The sequence below is a fragment of the Lepidochelys kempii genome, chromosome 21 (genome assembly GCF_965140265.1).
Source record: "Lepidochelys kempii isolate rLepKem1 chromosome 21, rLepKem1.hap2, whole genome shotgun sequence".
In the NCBI taxonomy this organism is placed as follows: domain Eukaryota; kingdom Metazoa; phylum Chordata; order Testudines; family Cheloniidae; genus Lepidochelys; species Lepidochelys kempii.
Window position 1 is genome coordinate 11922172 of NC_133276.1, and position 17248 is coordinate 11939419.

At 42.1% G+C, this 17248-nt stretch overlaps 1 protein-coding gene across 3 annotated transcripts in view; it reads right to left on the reverse strand.

The window, feature by feature from the left end:
• Nucleotides 1–195: 195 nt before the first annotated feature.
• The window catches only part of SLC26A8 (solute carrier family 26 member 8), a 28017-nt gene continuing 10964 nt past the window's right edge, over nt 196–17248 (reverse strand). Inside the window, exons 7-19 of one of the 3 annotated variants that reach the window (XM_073319884.1) lie at nt 16633–16715; nt 15492–15639; nt 14318–14431; nt 13527–13604; nt 11911–12006; nt 9329–9435; nt 7828–7897; nt 7032–7124; nt 6807–6941; nt 5029–5412; nt 3451–3505; nt 3134–3321; nt 196–637 (exon numbers count right to left, since the gene is read on the reverse strand). In XM_073319884.1, the coding sequence (XP_073175985.1) occupies nt 464–637; nt 3134–3321; nt 3451–3505; nt 5029–5412; nt 6807–6941; nt 7032–7124; nt 7828–7897; nt 9329–9435; nt 11911–12006; nt 13527–13604; nt 14318–14431; nt 15492–15639; nt 16633–16715 (1725 nt within the window). In that variant the 3' untranslated portion in view covers nt 196–463. The remainder of the gene's footprint in view (nt 638–3133; nt 3322–3450; nt 3506–5028; nt 5413–6806; nt 6942–7031; nt 7125–7827; nt 7898–9328; nt 9436–11910; nt 12007–13526; nt 13605–14317; nt 14432–15491; nt 15640–16632; nt 16716–17248) is intronic. The other 2 variants (XM_073319882.1, XM_073319883.1) reach the window with 2 other exon arrangements.

A 17248-nucleotide genomic window follows, 5' to 3' on the forward strand; every position in this document is an offset into this window, starting at 1 on the left:
GAAACACTGTTCAAGAGTGTCACCTAGTTTTGCATGCATCTGAGGTTAATGAAATAGCAGGTGTGCAATCTGCTGAAAACTGCAAACGAGATTTAGTCCCTAGAAAAACAATATGCAAAAGATGTGCCATGTTTGAGGACATTTAAAAAACTACAGAGAATTTCAGAAACATGTAAAAATTCATTTAATGGCTCTAAGCTTTATAGTTAATTCAGTACAAAGGTTAAAATTGCTGCTGAATAGTCCCTCTGTTTGAAAGTCCTGAAGAATAACTTCATACACTGTGCTAGTTTCCTTAAACCAGCAGAACCATTGGATGAACTGGCTAGTTGGCTATTTCAATAACTTTGAAAGGGACAAAGGCAAAAAACCCCAAAATGCAGGCAAGAACTACCTCAACTGTGCTGTAGCAGCACCTCTCCCCATATATTGGACTAGGATTTCCTGTCCGCTCTTGCGCATCTCAGGGATCTCTGGCATATTTCCACTTCTGCTCCCACTCCTCATCTCTGTCACCTGGCTCAGGAGGTGGAGCATCATACTGTTGAAATATGTTCATCTCTGCTTCACTCTGGAGTGAATAAGCGCGGAAGAGATCTGATATTGGCTCTTCATTTAAGAGTTCGCTCCCGGTAATCTTTAAAGAGGAAATATCTTTGTTGTTACCGGAGTGCAGACTTCTCTCCTGAACAACACACACACACACACACACACACAGTGCCTTCTAGTGAGCTGCACAATGCCCGACATATTGGAATGAAAAGCCCCCCTGCTCCCTTGCACTTCCCTTGATAAGGCTGAAGTGATACAGCAATAATTTAGAAAAGAACAAAACTTCTGAATTGCCCTTACAGGGTCCTCAATCTAGCAGTCAAGTGGAGACGCATTAAAATTATGTCAACAACAAGACCACCTTCGCCATAACTCACATACTGGTTCACCCCCTGCCAACATACACAAAAAATGATTTCACCCTAATAATAGTATCTTCTTACACTTCCATTGTACTTGTCATCCAAAAGGATCCCAAGGTGGCACCACAAATTATACATACATAATGGTCACTTTACCAACCAATGAAGTGCAGCAACCTCTTGCGAGGGGAAAGCAGGAGTGAGGGCAGGTCTACACTTAAAACACTATCCACAGTAGCGCTTTCATGAAGATGTGCTCCACCGACAGGATAATCCACCTCCGTGAGAGGCAAGAGCTATGCTGGTGGAAGAAGCTCTCCCACCAACACAGTGCTGTCTACACTGGTGCTCAGGTCAGTATAACTACATCACTCCAGGGTAGGGATATGAATGATTTACAACCCTGAGCGATGTAGTTATACTGAACTAATTCTGTTGTATAGAATTATACAACAGAATTGTATAATTCTAGGCCAGGGTTTAGTTGTTTAACACGCATCAATAGTATACACCAGTTTAGGAAGGGACGGGAAAACAGAATGCTGTTTCTAATTGAAATTGCAGGATAAGTGTAGGGAGGCTGAATTTATGTAAGTAGGCAAGGACAATGGGATTAGTTCCTTGTTTTTTCAGAAGTGTCATGGTATCTTTCCCGAATAGGAGTTGTCTTCATTGCAAGACAATAATGTGTTATACTGTTGTCAGTGAGATAAGCCAAAATTCTGAAGGCTTACAGCAGGGAATACTTACATTGACTTCAGGGGAGTTTTGCCCAAATCAAAGACTTCAGGATTTGGCCCACAGTGAACAGAAATTTTTCCAAAATTCATCTTTGGTTTGAATTTAAGCAAGGTAAATTTAATTTCAAGGATTTTTTCTGCGAAAATTAGAGGGTATGGAAAATAGAGACTGACTTCTAATATCCAAAATACCTCCCGTCACCCTTAGCCACTGTGAATATTTTTTAAGGACTATGAAACCTGTGCTGATGTGATCTTTAAAGAATAATACTTACCTAATTATCTCCCAGGGAAAGTAGATATGTCATTCCTGTGAGAATTAATTGGTTAACACTCAGCACTTGAGTACTGCTTTACAAATATTACTATTTGAAACCTGGCGAGAACCCAAGTGGAATCCCAGTTAGCCAGCTTCTTAGTCAGTTTCAACATCAGCAGTTAAGTGTGTAATGTGACAACAAATGAAAATGTATACTCCAGTTGATCTACCTTAATTCTGTAGATCAGAGTATAAAGATGAAAAGACTTTTCAGACGGATTCCCTCTCTCTGTCACCCAACATAACCCACAGTCCAGACATCATTTTTCCTCAACAATATATTTTCTAGTGCTGACAGAACTTATTGCTAGGAACTTTTTCTGGTATTCATGCTAAATTTATCTTTGCTTAATTTCATGCCATTACTCCTATGTGACTCTAAACAATTTCGGTCCAATTCTCCTCACTAACACCACTTTTACACTAGTGTAAATCCATTGACTTTCATGCTTGTGATTTACACTAGCATGAGAGAAGAATCAGGCCTTTCCTCTTACTTCTTGAGGTTTAATAATGCTTATCTTATATATATATAGCCTGTTACAGGGTGGTACTGTTTTCCTGAAACAGCTACACTTTGCTAGCATGTTTTGATCCTGCTGGGAATGGATTAAGTGGTTTCTGATGACTCAATACCGCAAATGGTTCATTATCTCAACTGCATATCAGAGAGCTAGCAGAGGTTTTTTGGAGGGAGAGAATTTAGGTTGTGGGCTAAGCAGTCCTGAGGTAGGAATGCTAAGAGCAGCCAAGCTTGGGAAAAGGTTTTAACAGAACTTGATCTTATTGTTAATTTCTTTGTTAAAGCCAATCCCCAGGAAGTGTAGAATTTGTTTTAAATCAAATTGCGAAAGGCACCTGGTCACAGCCCTATACATCTTAAAACTGCTCTGCAAACATTCAATAATACAACAGGCAATAACATAGGGCAGTATTATTACCCTCATTTTACAGGTGAGGAAACTGAGGCACAGATTGATTAAGTAACTTTCCCAAGATCACAGAGGGAGTCTACATAAGAGTTGGGATTAGAACCCAGGAATCCCTGGCTACCATATGCCCATACTCATTCCCGTAACTCAAACTGCCTTTCTATGTTTACACCTTCAAATCCTTGTAGGATCACTCGGCGGCATCTAGATTTAAGCGGAGTACCACACCTTCTGTTCCTCTGTGAGCCCTTCATCTAACTCCTGTTCAGGGTCTCCAGCGCTGAGTTCCACAATCTCTGGCCTTTGATTCTGTTCCAAAGCGGCCAGCACAGCGTCATGCAGGGTTAGAAAGAACCGGGCTTTGGTGACGCAGCCATCAAAGAAATCATTCTTCTCAAAGATTGCTATTACAGAGACTGTAAAAAAAACCAAAACCACCAGGGCAGACACGAAGGAGCACAGTTATAGCATTTCACCGAGATTTAAAAACGTATCTTTTTCTTACAAAAAGTGGCTAAATACAGCATTACCCATACTATACTCACGGTGGCAGCTGGCTATCAGGACCGAAATACCAAGATTCTGAAACATATGGAACATCTGTAGAGAGAATCCCATATTAATATTAGTGACACTCTCATGATCTATGCAGGAACGGCCATAGAACCAGAAGGCAGGACATGCAATGGGGAAAAAGCTTTTGCTTATAACTCTGCTTTTCTGAAGATACCGTTCTTCTAGAAGACTTAGTCCGGGGTTATAGGTCAGTGCAAGACCAGCAGAACTCTCACAGTTCAAAGAATTCTGGCTCCAAAGAGCCAGGCCCCACATTGGACATCCTGTACCACAGCCTGCAGGATATAAATTTGGCCTTCCCAGTATTCAGATCAGTTGCTTTGGTTGTACAGGAAGTGGAGCTCCCATGTTAAGTCAACTGGAAATGATTCAATGCCCACACACCTGCGTGCACACATGCAAAATATGCCCCAGAGTAAACAATGCAAATAAGGACCTACGTTTTCAAACATAACCATTAATTTTGAGTGCCTGGTTTTGGGTGCCCATCTTGAGACACTTAATTTCAAAAGGAACCTGATTTTACAGGGCAGGTACTCAGCATACCTGGAAAATCAGGTCCCTTTATGATTAAGGTGGCTGAAGTTGGGCACCTCAAAATTGAGGCCCTTAAAATCATTAGTTGCTTTTGAAAATCCAGGTCAAGTGTAAGTAGAGAAACTCCTTAAAAGATCATCTTTAATATTGATGGGGGACCGGGTGAGAATCCCAGTGACAGGGTATCTTCAGAGAACTGCTGCTACAGGCAAGTCATTTTCTCTACAGATACGGTCTGCCAGGGTTCTCACTTGACGACTAAGACGCTAAAGAGCTGTCCCAAAGAAAAAGGTAGATAAGGCTGCAATGAACAACAATAACAAACCAATGTCAACAGAGAGAACAGACATTTTTTATCTACTCTTCCTGTCTAGGACTAAAATAACTCTTAAATGTCCAGACAAACCAAAAAATGCTCACGTATGCTAGAGACAAAGACTTCCTGTAAGAACATGCTAACTTGCAATGAACTTTTTAAATAACTTTTTAAATAAAACATCTCAGGGAATGAGAGCGTTTATCCTCTCCTACTCTGGAAACAAGAACCAGCCCTCTGAGTGTCCCAGACAGGATTTCCTCCTGGAGGCTGAAACGAAGTACAAAGCACTGAAGTTCCAAAACAACCGGCACGAAGTACTACGGAAATATGCCAAAGCTCCCAGTTTGCTGTGTGAAGGGCAAAACACAAACAGCAGAAATGGGGAAAAATAAATGAAAGATTAAAAAAGTCATCTGAGTTGACATAATCTCAGATATTATTAGTGAGTCAGGTAAGAACATTTCTGCATGTGTTTTTTAGATCTACAGTGTACCTTTAAACAAATAGCCAGGGAATATATGTGGATCTTCGAAATTACACATTTGTGAAAATACCAAGATCAGTCTTGCTCCCATTAAAGTCAATAGTAACAGGGCAGGTGCTTATATAATAGGTAACTTTAGGGTAATGGGAAGCATCTGATGTTGGGCAAACTTCAGTTTCTGCTTTTACATGCATTCAAGTGACTTGCCTGCCTCAGTAAATCTGAAGCTTGCAAATCCACAAACTGCACCATGCTGAAGTCTAAAATAATAGTGTGGACTGGATATGTTGAAAACTCTGTGGACCGCAACTGTGTTGCTTCCTGGCACAATAGTGTTGTGGAAGTATCTACTCCAGGGTCTGAAGAATGCCATGTTCTCTCTCCTTCATCCTTCTTCTTTCCACTCTCAGGTCTTGCTGCCCTGAGCCTGATGGCTGTGGACTGAGCATGCTGTGTTTGCAACATTCCTGTTGGGAGAGTCCCAGAACTGTGCTTGCTTTCAAACTTTGACCAACGTATCAAATTCAGGGAAGATGATGAAGACTCATTATCCCTATGAAGTCGCTTCACCAGTTTCTCAGTATAGGGTATCTAGAATGGAAAAGTGGAGAGTAAAGACAGTTAAGAGAATTGTGTCTAGAAGGTTGCAGTTGCAGTTATGACAGCATTGTAAATCGTTTGATATCTTTCCTCTCTCATGGTAGAAATACCTTTGAACTTGTGCTAAATATAGCACTAAGCCACAACAGTACATAAATTAGAAGGAGATTGATGCAAGCCTTGGTTGTGGTCAGCAGAGTACCTTCAGCTACCCTGGAAGTGCTGTGTTAGCTTAGTCCTGCACGCCTTGAAGTTGCTTATTACCATTGGAAAGTGGGCCACTAATTTAATATTCCATTTTTTAAAACAGAAGCAGTTTTTTCAGGTTTTATGTACCATATTCTTCCCCTATGAAAAGTAGTTCCTAAGATAAAGTGATGAGAAAACAGAGACGTGGTTATCATTTTTTTCCTTAATAGTTTGAATATATGCTTTTGTTATTTAATTTTTAAACCCAACCCTTTCTTGTGATGGTTCCTTGGTCTCTCCACCCCCTGCCCCTTCTAAGCCTAGCTGCCCTTTCAGCAATAGTTGGTCACCCAGCCAATAATTTTAACTCAATTCCTTTTAAAAAAAGTTAAGTTTGGAATACTGAATAGCTCCAAGTTTGGCTTTTGCACTAGGAAAAGAGTTAAAAGCAGCTGAAAGGTTCACCCTCTGCAGCTTGGTACTTTGGAAGAAGATGGCTGTTCAAAGCGATCACTGACTTTCTTCAGAAACTCAATCCCGCCCATCCTTCCAAAACTGCTTCCCTTCATGCCCCTTCCGCATGAGGGGCCTTTGTTATCTTTTACGAAGCGCATTAGATAGTTTAGAGAATTAAGAATATTGCCCTGAAGCCTCTTCCATCCATTTACCTATGACACTGTCAAATTCCAATTATGGGGCGTGTGACTGGCTGTACAGAAGGCGTTCGTAATAAGGAGAGGAGAAATCCTCTGATCACGGAGATTGTGACTGGTAGGATTTGACGTATTTAATGATCATGCATTTGTGGGTATCTCACACTAGGAGTGGCTAGAATTCTGCAGGCAGCCAAAGACAGTCTTGGACTTGTGTGGGAAAAGGAAAGCAAATCCCTGTTGAGGCATCTGACAAAGTTAGTTCTTTCAGCCCCAGAAAGGAAGGCGAACATGTTGGGTTCCCACTGCTGGTCAATTCAACCAACAAGCAAAATCTCAATTCATCTGCCATGGAAGATATAAACAAATATAAGGGTTGAGAGCAAAGAGAAGGGTTGTGCCTGCTTATTTCTGGTTTGCAAATATATGCAAATGTATATGCAATTAGGTATGGCCTTCAGGCAAGCTGGTGACATGGCTCTCAGTGTCACAAAGTCTGGGTTTGTTTATTAAAAAAAAAAAAGGAAAAAAAAGGGAGCTGACCCTGGGTAATGGCTCAGGTGGATCACAAACACAGGCACACTGAAAATCCTTTTTCTCCATTCCAGTGCTAGACAGACTAACGGAGATTAAAGCTCTCATTTCGTTTTCATCGAGGGGCACGGCTTTCACATCCATCTGAAAAAGACAGACGGTATCTCAGAGAGGGTTGTGTGCTTCCACTGGAGGAGGTTAGAAGCTGATGGTGATTGGAAAAGTAGCGTTTACCTTCTCTAACAAGTAGCCTTTGAAGTGTCTCATATTTGCAAAGGAGATGGAGGAACAACACTGGAAGATTTTCACACCTTCAATCTCCGCTGCCTGGAAGACAAAACCGGAGTCTCTGAGGTTTGTGCCTATGCTAGAAAAATGATCCACCGTTGACATTGACAATGGGTCTTCTCTGACCAGGACAAGCCACATTGTTTCCAAAACTCATTAGTGAAAATACCCTATGCCTTGTCTACACCAAACCTTTTTTTTTAAGTTCTTCCACCTTTGCAGCTCCATGAGTTCAGCAATACGGGGAGAACTAATGTAGACATTGCTGTTCCACTGCAGCATTATCCAGACCTGCATAAAGTAGGGTCAAAAACATTATGGTAAAAATATCAGTGCCCTGCTCTTGTTACCACTGCTGGGAGAATTTTTAAGAAACTCTAGTACAGACACAGCCATTATTGACATCTGTTGTGAAAAATGAGTCATTTTCCTAGCATAGACAAGACCTGACTAAGGACAGCAGATCAGCAATAAATTCTATATAGTTCCAGCAATGACAGGGAGCAAGCCTTTCATTACTGGGGGAGCCTGGATCGATTGAATGAGCTCCCAAAATGACAAGTCAGACTGATCTCCTGATCCTTGGGCAATTTGTATCACTCTTCGCTGCCAATATTCAAAGATCCTTACAGATTTTCAAGGCTTGAAGTGAATTAACTGAGTCTGATGGATCACTCCCAGGTGTCCAAGTGAAGAAGCTGGATTACAGAGAGGAACTGAGTATTAGGTTTTGTTCTCTTACTGCTTTGTAGTCAGATAAACTTCTGTATAGATCTGTGTTTGGAATCTGGCCCAGCATCACAATCTTCATTCTGAAATAAGATGTTTATTAGGTTTTCTTAGAGTAGAGAGGAAAAACTAGCCCCACCCAATATTTTGGTCCCTGTCCCTATCTTCTTTATTGGGGACACCCAAGCACCTGTGCCCTTCACATCAAACCTTGAACCGTCTAGAAAGCTCTGTTTCAAGCCACGGAACACTCCAGGCAAGGGTATGTAAGAAGGCATGTAGTCTCTCCCTCTCCCAAATCCAATATATTCTCCAAAGAAGGGAGGAAGGAGGATCTAGATCGTGGCTAGTGTCAGTGTGTAGCGACACTGTACTCAAAGGAATCCATTTCCTGGTAACTTTTCTCATTCTTTAGAGTATTGTCAGTACACACCCCCACTTTTGAGAAATTCACCAGCAGTAAAAAACCACCAACATGGTATGAATGCGGAGGATATTTAAATGAACAGTTATCCGGAACTCTTTCTCGAAGTGCTCATTAGATGTCAATGCTAGGTCACGAAAATGATGCTGCACAGAAGTATGAGCTAAATTCCATGTCACAACTTGAAATATTTTCATAATTGTGACATTCTGAAGGAATGCCTTAGAAGCTACCTTGGATCAATTCAACTGAGGGCTGTAATACTTTGGTCTAATTCTGGTTGTTAGCCTGGTATGGGGGTGGCTGGATGGTATTTAGTAGCCTGTGATATACAGAAGGTCAGACTTGAGGATCTGGTGGTCCCTTCTGGCTTTAAACTGTATGACTCAATAAATGTCTTCTGATACTTTTAAGGACTGGGATACCTGCTAGCTCATAGCATGTCTCTGTACAGAATTTAATGTCCTTTGATAATCACTAGGAAGAAATAATCTGTCCCATAAGTCTTTCAATGTAAACCTTAAATAACTGGAGGTGGGGAGGGGGCGGGGAGATTTTACAGAAGAGTTTTGTTCTGTTACAAGAGTAGAGAAGGGTCCATTTGGTGTCGATCTTGAGTAAGCTGATCTCCCCTGGCAGTGAATGCATTTAGTGAGAAGAAAGATACGTTGATGGCCGAGTCAGGTGAATATCAATGACCACTTTAGGGATAATCTTGGAATGAGGACACAGTGTACCACCTTATTGTTATGGAAGACTGTGTATAGAGGGTAGGTGATTAAAGCAAGCAGCTCACTGACTCTCCTGGCTGATGTTATCACAATAAATGGTCTTCAGTCAGATGACAGAGGCACCCTTTCCAGAGACTCAAATGGATAGTCCATCAGCTAGGCTAGGGGGTTAAATTCCCCAAAATGTACCAGTTCATGCGCAGATGGGAAATCATGAGACCTGAGAAAAACCTTGACCGAAGGGTTTACCCCACAAGCACAAAACCACTTCTGTACTGGACTGTGACATACTGCTATTCCCAAAATAACAACTTTAGGTACACTTAGTGCCCTGCTCTGAGGGTAACATGACCCAGTACCTGTGTGACCTAACAGTGATGATGAAGAAGGTGAATCCCATTGCGATGGCCAAGCCGATATCGAGACCAAGACACAGAACGGCTGCAAAAGTCACAATCCAAATAACCTTTGAATAAGAGGCAGGGAGGACAATATTAGCTGCTGAAAGGGTCAAACAAGAACACACCAACAATGCACCCATGTAACCTGCTCCATCTCAGCCACCAAAGACAGCAGCTTTCACTGAGTCAAACCAATAATTCAGCTGTGTCCTGTACTGATGAATGTACTTGGGACGACTTCTCTTGTGCAGAGCTACTGTAAACCTCAGAAAGGCCCTAATGACTTTTCAGTTGAACTGTTCTGGGCAGCACCATCAAGCTAGATTTATTATTATATTATTTGTATTACAACAGCCCGTGTGAGCCCCAGTGATGGCCCAGGAGCCCACGGTGCTAAGGACTACACAAACACAAGCAGAATGAACTGTGTGATGGCTGCAAACATCATGTTAGTTCTGCAACATTTTTGAGAAGGGAGATTTGGTGGGTTTACTTAGGAGGGGATCAGCTAAATGGAAAGAAGGAGAATGGGACAGGGCAGGGGAAAAGGTGTGAAGGGAAGCTGAGGTGAAGATACTGTGAGAAGGAAGTGGAGGGCTGGAGCAAATACCCAATCAGCCATAGGGCAGAGAAAGTCAGAAAACATTCTACAGTTTTGATTGGACTGTCCAAAGGCCAAAAGGTCCCTGCTTTGGCTTCTGCTGGTCCTACCACATGGCATCTCTGGCTGGCTTCTCACTGCAGCTCATTTGGTTGCTGTACGAAAGTAGAGGTTAGAAATGGTAGCATAGGTGAAGTGTCTCAACTTCACTCCTGGAACATTTCTAGCCTGGAAGTGGTGACAGACAGGGATCAGAGCACAGGGCTTCAGAACCTCCACCACAGACTCAAGCTACAAATGCTGATAGATTTACCCCCCTACTCCACCAAATATACAGGCACCATACATTTGAGGATGCAGAATCCAAAGCCCATAATACACTAGGGAAAGTGTTATGTGTAACTGCAAGGGGATCCAAGTTTGCATACATAATTGTACCCTACACCAAGAGGACTATAAGGATAAGAAGGCCTGACTGAGACAGGGTGCTGAGAATTCCCAACATAGGTCTGGAGCGCCATCCCCAATGGCAGAGAAACTGTACTGAATCCCTGGGTACCAAGACCCAGTCTCTCCCAGAAGGAGCTCATGTGCTAAATCCTGGAGTGGAGTAACAGGGGAAAGAACCCTGCTGTGGTCAACTGAAGAAAACACAACTACTCTCGTTGGAAATGGAGGCACAAATGACCCAGATGCTCCATCCTTTCTAGTGATCAAAGGGAGCATTGACCGAGGTTGACACCAAAGTCTCCACAATCTGAGGAGAATGAAAAGCTGATGCTCAGTCGGAATCTCAAGCCTCCTTAACAGGGTTTCAGTGATGTGAAGGTATCAAATGGCAATTGGGGTCATGCTCCTCTGAGCTCAGACTCCTGCATGAGGGGAGAGGGGATGTGGGTCCACAAACGGTGGGAAGACATCATGGCTCCAATGGACACTGCTTCTTATAGGTTCAGTAGTTCAGTCACCAAGAGCACACTTCTGCCTACAGTGTGAATCTACTTGGCTAACGCTTTTTAAAAGCAGAACCTGCATTTAAAGGGAGAGGTTGGCTATAGGTTACAGGCTGCTTTTACACCAATATGTGTTTGAATAAATTACAGTTCAGCTAATGTATTTTTTAATACATGTATGTTTTAATAAGCTGTTTTAGTTCAGCTGGAAATGTTCTAGGTTCATAGAATTTTAGAAAATCTTGTTTCCAGCTATAAGCCTTGCCAAGGAGTAGGTGAGTCAAGTTTTATAGTGTTTATAAACAGGCTACTAAAGTTATGGGCCTCTTTTGTCCCAGCTACCAAAACCACAGCACAGGCTGAGAGCATTAAAAACAGAATATATGATCTGGAAGCAAACCTCCTCAGGTAAATTTCCTTTCCTTAACATGCAGAACACTGAATGAGGTATCACATTTAGTTTATCTTTTTATCAGTTAGGTGTGTATACAATGCTCATCACTGTGGGATCTCAGCATTCAACATTTGTCTACTTCAAACATATGTGGAGATAATTTTGTTGATTTTTTCATTGCATATATTTTATTTTGGGAGAAACTTTCTTAAATATATTTGTTCTTTTTAAAAAAACAGGATACAAAGTAATCTATAGGTGAAAGAGGGTGTGGGCTGGCTTGGGTGCAGGTGAGAATTGTTTCCCTGCAAACATCCAACTCTTCCAGCCTGAAGTCACCCACATGGTACCTGAACAGTTTGCCTCCCCTAACATTTTGAGGCCATAAGCAATTCTGCCTATATTGAAATAATTGCAAGTTAATTTGTAAAACTATTTCGCTGCATCAAACAGCCCCTTTCAGTAATTCAGCTTCCTCTGTGCAGCAGAGGACCATCTCTCCAAGAGCACCTGAATTGTTTGCTCTGCATCCTTCCCTGAAAGCATACACACACCCCTGCTCCAAATCCCTGTGTGAGTCTTTCCCACTTACAAAATGATACTTATCCTGTCTCCACAGGGTGGGGACGTCCATAAATTTTTCAAGAAATGGGAACATGTTGACCATTACAATCGCAGCTAGTACAGCCTATGGGAGTCAGAGAAAAATAGCATTTATTCTCCTGTTAATTCGTTATGGGACTCTAAACATGCTATGAAATGGATACATAGACCATGGCTAGATAAACTGCTAAGTTAAGGTGTTAAAATACCTACATTTCAGTAATTACCATGTATACATATGACTAACAATTTTCTTCTGATCTGTAAACCCATATTAAATTTGTATATAATCTCTTGTCTAATTTCACAGGAATGTCTGCAAATATAATTGCATCGTCTGTTGAAATATGTGTTAACTTCCGCTGCAGTGCTCTTCAATAAACCACCGCAAATATGCTTTTGCCTCCTGAAACACTAAGGGGGGGCCACATCGCCACCACAAAAATACTGCTTCGATAAGGAATGCTTTTAGCTAGCCCGGACAACACGTAGCCAGACAGGGGAAGCTGTCTGACACCATTTGTCAAAAACACCCCTTTTTCCTAATGCAGACAAGAGAATTGGGGGTGGGTAACATCCAATTTGTTAGCTAGTTCTGGGAAAGGGCTTGGTCTTCCTATCTTAGGCCATGTCTACACTTACAAGCTGATACAGCTGCGCTGCTGTAAAAGCACGCACGTAGCTGCGTTATGCAGACGGGAGAGCGCTCTCCTGTCGACATCATAAAACCAGCTCAACGAGTGGCGGTAGTTATGTTGGTGGGAGAGCATCTCCCGCCGACATAACACTGTGCACACGAGCGCTTATCCTGGCAACATTTATGTCGTGCAGGGGTGTGTTTTTTTCACACCCCTGAGCGACAAAAGTTTTGCTGACATAAGTGTTAGTGCAGACATGGCCTTACAGAGAGGCCAGGGGACATTGGAAAATAATGCTCGGTCTCAGCAGTTCCCTAAGTAAAACTTTCCAAAGAATGGGAGAGCCAGAGGAAATATTAAGAGATGAATGGAAATATGGGTCCCTGAAAAAACAGTATTTTATTAGAGTCTCATAGGGCAATGAAAGATCTGGGGCAGGCAGTTTAGGAGACCATTTGGTTTTGGAATAAATCTCAAAGTCCAAGCTGGTATCACACATACTAAAACCAAATTCCAGTTGGAGGGTTTTGTGTCCTTTAGTGAAGTCTCTGAGGCACCAATCCTACAAACACGTACACATTTGTGTCTAAGAGTACTTCATGGAAGCGTATAGCCCTGTTGACTTCAATGGGACTACTCAGTGTAAGAGTTTGCAAGATAGGGGATTAAGATAATAAGCAAAACCTTTATTTCTAAATGATGGATTCTGGCTATGACGTTTCATTTATGCTCCAGCCCATGAGACCAAGCTCTTTCTAAACAACCAGAAATGGGCCTCAGATGCAAAATTTTCTATCTGGATTTTCAGCCCCATAAAGTTTAGGGGCGTTTGAATCTGTGACTCTGGTTTGGTCCCATCCCTAGAAACCGTTAACTGTTGTGTAATCCCTAATGCATTCTGGAAGACTTCTGTATTATGCTTAGTTATGGGAGCAGCCTACTTACATCCTGTTTCAAATTCACTTACATTAGGCAGAGCCAGGAAAAAGTGTCCTACTTTCATCACTACCACTAGCATTATGGATGCTCCAATTAGTGCTGCAAACTGAACAGAGATATTGTGTTAGAGATGCATTCCCGACCTGACCATGTGTTGCTCCCCTGCTGAGCTCCTCAGATATCGAAGGCTGTATGGCCACCAGCCACGCATCTTATTGAGGGAAGAAACTAATGCAGGATTTCACATTACAGCGGGAAATAGTACTGCAAAAGTACTCTTGCTTTGTCCAACCCTCCAGCTCTAAAGCGCCAGCTTTCACTGTGTGGTTCAACCCATTGGCCTAATCCCACTCAGAGGATTCTGAAAGAGTCTGGTGACGTTGTATGTCACTCAGATACACTCTTCTTTTCAGCTGAAGGACCATTTGCCCACAAACAGTATACGCAGGGGGATTTGAGACCGCCTTCAAGTAAGGAAAGGGGCAAAGGAAACTGTGTGCTTCTGATTGCAAGATCACCACTATTACGCCCTAGCACAGGAGTTGCAGCAACAGTAGATGACCCATCGTGTTCTGCTCCAGATACTACAAAACTAGCAGTCTGTGATCATGTAATTAAAGACTGCATGTTAATGCAGAAGCATAAGGGGACGGAATTAACGTTGCACAGGCAGAATTGTGAAAAGTGGTGTTTACAGAAGTCTGTAAATTGCTTGGATGAAAACCAGGGCTCTAGTGGAATTATATTGATCCTAGAGGAGGGTCTGGAAGCTTGACCTCCTGATCAGGTATCGCAGCTCATAAAACCAACCCAACTCACCTGTGTTTTTCCACCTGTCTTCTCCTGAATGACAGTCCCCGAAATAGCACAGCTGATGGCAAAGCTTTTGAAAAATGAACTGAAGATATTGCATAGCCCTATAGCCATGAGCTCCTATAAAGCACAGACAAAACAAAAACACACAACCCCAAAACTTACTTACTTATAGTAACTGTGGTTTTTTTCAAGAGTGATATTACTGTCTGCTCCCATTTATTGGATGCCCACCTGTACTGCTTGGCTTTGGGGATGTTTTGAAAAGCAGGGCTAAGGCGCTCCCTTTCATTGTACCACATGTTCACACCTGAAGCACTGACCTCAACAACTTCAGTTCCTTCTTCTAAAAGAGTCCTTTGAGAGTGAACTCTAGCCCCCTGAATGATATGACACCCCAGTTAACATGCACAGCATAATGTACCTATGCAAATGCTGGGTGCAAATGACATGCCCTTTGTAGTCATCCCCGAAGGCTACAAGAAGTCATGCTGACTTCCTACCTGCCTTAGTTCCATCCTAATAAAATCTCAATGCCTTCGTAAGAAGCTAAATATGAAATGGCGCAAGCTTGCTAGTTACTAACCAGAGTACACTAGAAATAATGGAGTTTGAGGCCAAAGACTTCCCATATCATCACTCCAGACAGAGAAGATCCTTGCACCAACAGGTGGCTACAGAAAGGAAGGAAATGAGGCTATTCAGCCCTTTTATAACCTTGGCTATTAATGTTTGGGCGCTGTGCACTTTGAAAAATTCCAGAAAAGTTCCAAAATTCATTGGCATAAGCGGGGGGTGCACCCCACAATTAGGAACATACAGAGGTCAGGTTGTAGAAGAAGTAGCTGTTTTAGCCTGGCCTCTCCAACCCCTCTACCATATCCCATATCTTTCTTCAGGGGCAAACAAACATCCGTATGCATGTGATTGGTTTCAGGCAGGGTGCTGGAAGTCACCCATTGTTTTAGCCTTTCTCAGCTCGTACACTGCTTCAGATAGTTGTGATTCCAGTGCTCTTCCTCCTGTTGGGAAGGTAGCTGAGTTGCTGTAAAGCCACTGGGCTGCATTTCTGCTCTGCCCCTAGGACTCCCACCACACTCCGAGACAGTTAGTGGCTTTGGTAAGTGACAAGTAAGTCCAGGTTGGCTGGCCTAGGAAGCATGTGAGGTTGTGCTCTCACCTGGTTGCTGGAGATGTTGTAGTTGTGAATACAAGCGTACCTCTTTCCCACGAAAATGAGAAGGAAGTAGCTTACAATAGCCAGGGAGAAGGCATGGGCTACAATCCTGCTCAAATTTGATAAGTCTGGCAGCGTAGGAGGCAGAAACCTGGAATAGCAGAGAATAAATTGTCTTAATCTTGTTCTGTGCCTTACGTACAGTTCCCCTGTTCAGGACCTCAGCCGACGGCATTCAGAACTCTTCAGGGGATGCTCTGAATCTTGTTGGGGTGATCACTGCCATCTCATGAAAATCCCTTGATGGGTCTGTGCACAGTAAATGTAAGTCAGTAATCTGTGGAGAATACTGTTTAAGAGAGGAGCAGATGGAGGGTGGATCAAAGAGCATGCAGGTAGCCTCTTTCTAACCAGCATAGCCACAGGAGTGTGGCAGGATGCCAAGCATTACCTTAACCACTAGGCAGAGACCTGGCTAACACACAGAGTAGCATTTCATGGCCCTATGGGAGGTGGGAGAGAGCTACTAGTTGGGGTGTATCTAGGCTCCCCTATCTACATGTTGCCTTCGGCAGCACACAATGAAGGGAGCACAGACTGCATCTATTTTCAGCAGCAATAAGGATCGTTGCTGAATGTGTTTCACCCAGAGCCCTCCTCTCAGAAATATCCTGCACTGCACTTTCCACTTGGCTTCTACTGCTGGTCTATAACCTCTTGTAAAATAAGGATATTTAATATCTCAATTGCAGGGATAGTGGGAGGTTTAGTTCATTAATGTTTGTAAAATACTTTAAGTCCATTGCAAGGCAAGCCCAATGTAAAGAAAAATGACCAGGAGGGAAAAAAAAAGACATTTGGAAAAACAAAACAAAAAACCCCCACAAACAAGAACCTTTCTCTACAATTTAAAATAAAATTTAATCTAAAATGTAAATAAATAAAATTAAATTTGTGGATGGTAAATAATGGTGAGGAAAGGGCAGACATACAGAACAATTTGGATTACTTGGTAAGATGGGCCCATTCAAACCAAATGTTTTCATAAAGCCAAATGCAAAGTCATACATCTAGGAACAAGGAATACAGACCATCTCTCTCTCTCTCTCGAGTACGTTTTCATTCATAACTGGAAATTACCAACCTGTGTGGAACCATTTTGGCTGCAAGCATACTGGATTCGGCATGCAGATGCACATGGTTAGCAATAATGGTGATTGTAATAATCTGGGAAGGAAAACAGGAAAATTATATTATAGATAGTAAATTCTGGGGGGAAGGGGGCAGAGACTGTCTTTTCATACATGTTATATAATACTTCCTTAAGAAATACACCAAAATAAATGCAGTTTCTAGTTTGTGATAATGGAAGATGAGGAGAAAGCTAAACACTTGCTTACAAAATTCCATCATAACTTAACTATGGAATGTTCAAAATTCCACAAGAATAATTACAGAAGCTACCTACAGATTCTTTCTGCAAGTGGAAATATATGAGAACCTTGAAATAACCTGTAAAATGTTCTTTTCAATAAAATACATAACTACTGGCACTTCTGAACTTCTTGCAGGTGACCATGATTATGATGTGGCACTACATAAGGAGATATTACAATTAACTTTATTATTGACTTGACAATTTTTGAACACTAAAGAGTTAAAGTGTTCTTTCTCCAGTTGTTAAATTAATAACAAAGCAGGATAGAAACCAGTTTACAATCTCCGATCTTGGATTCCGACATGGCCATTGTCACAAACGT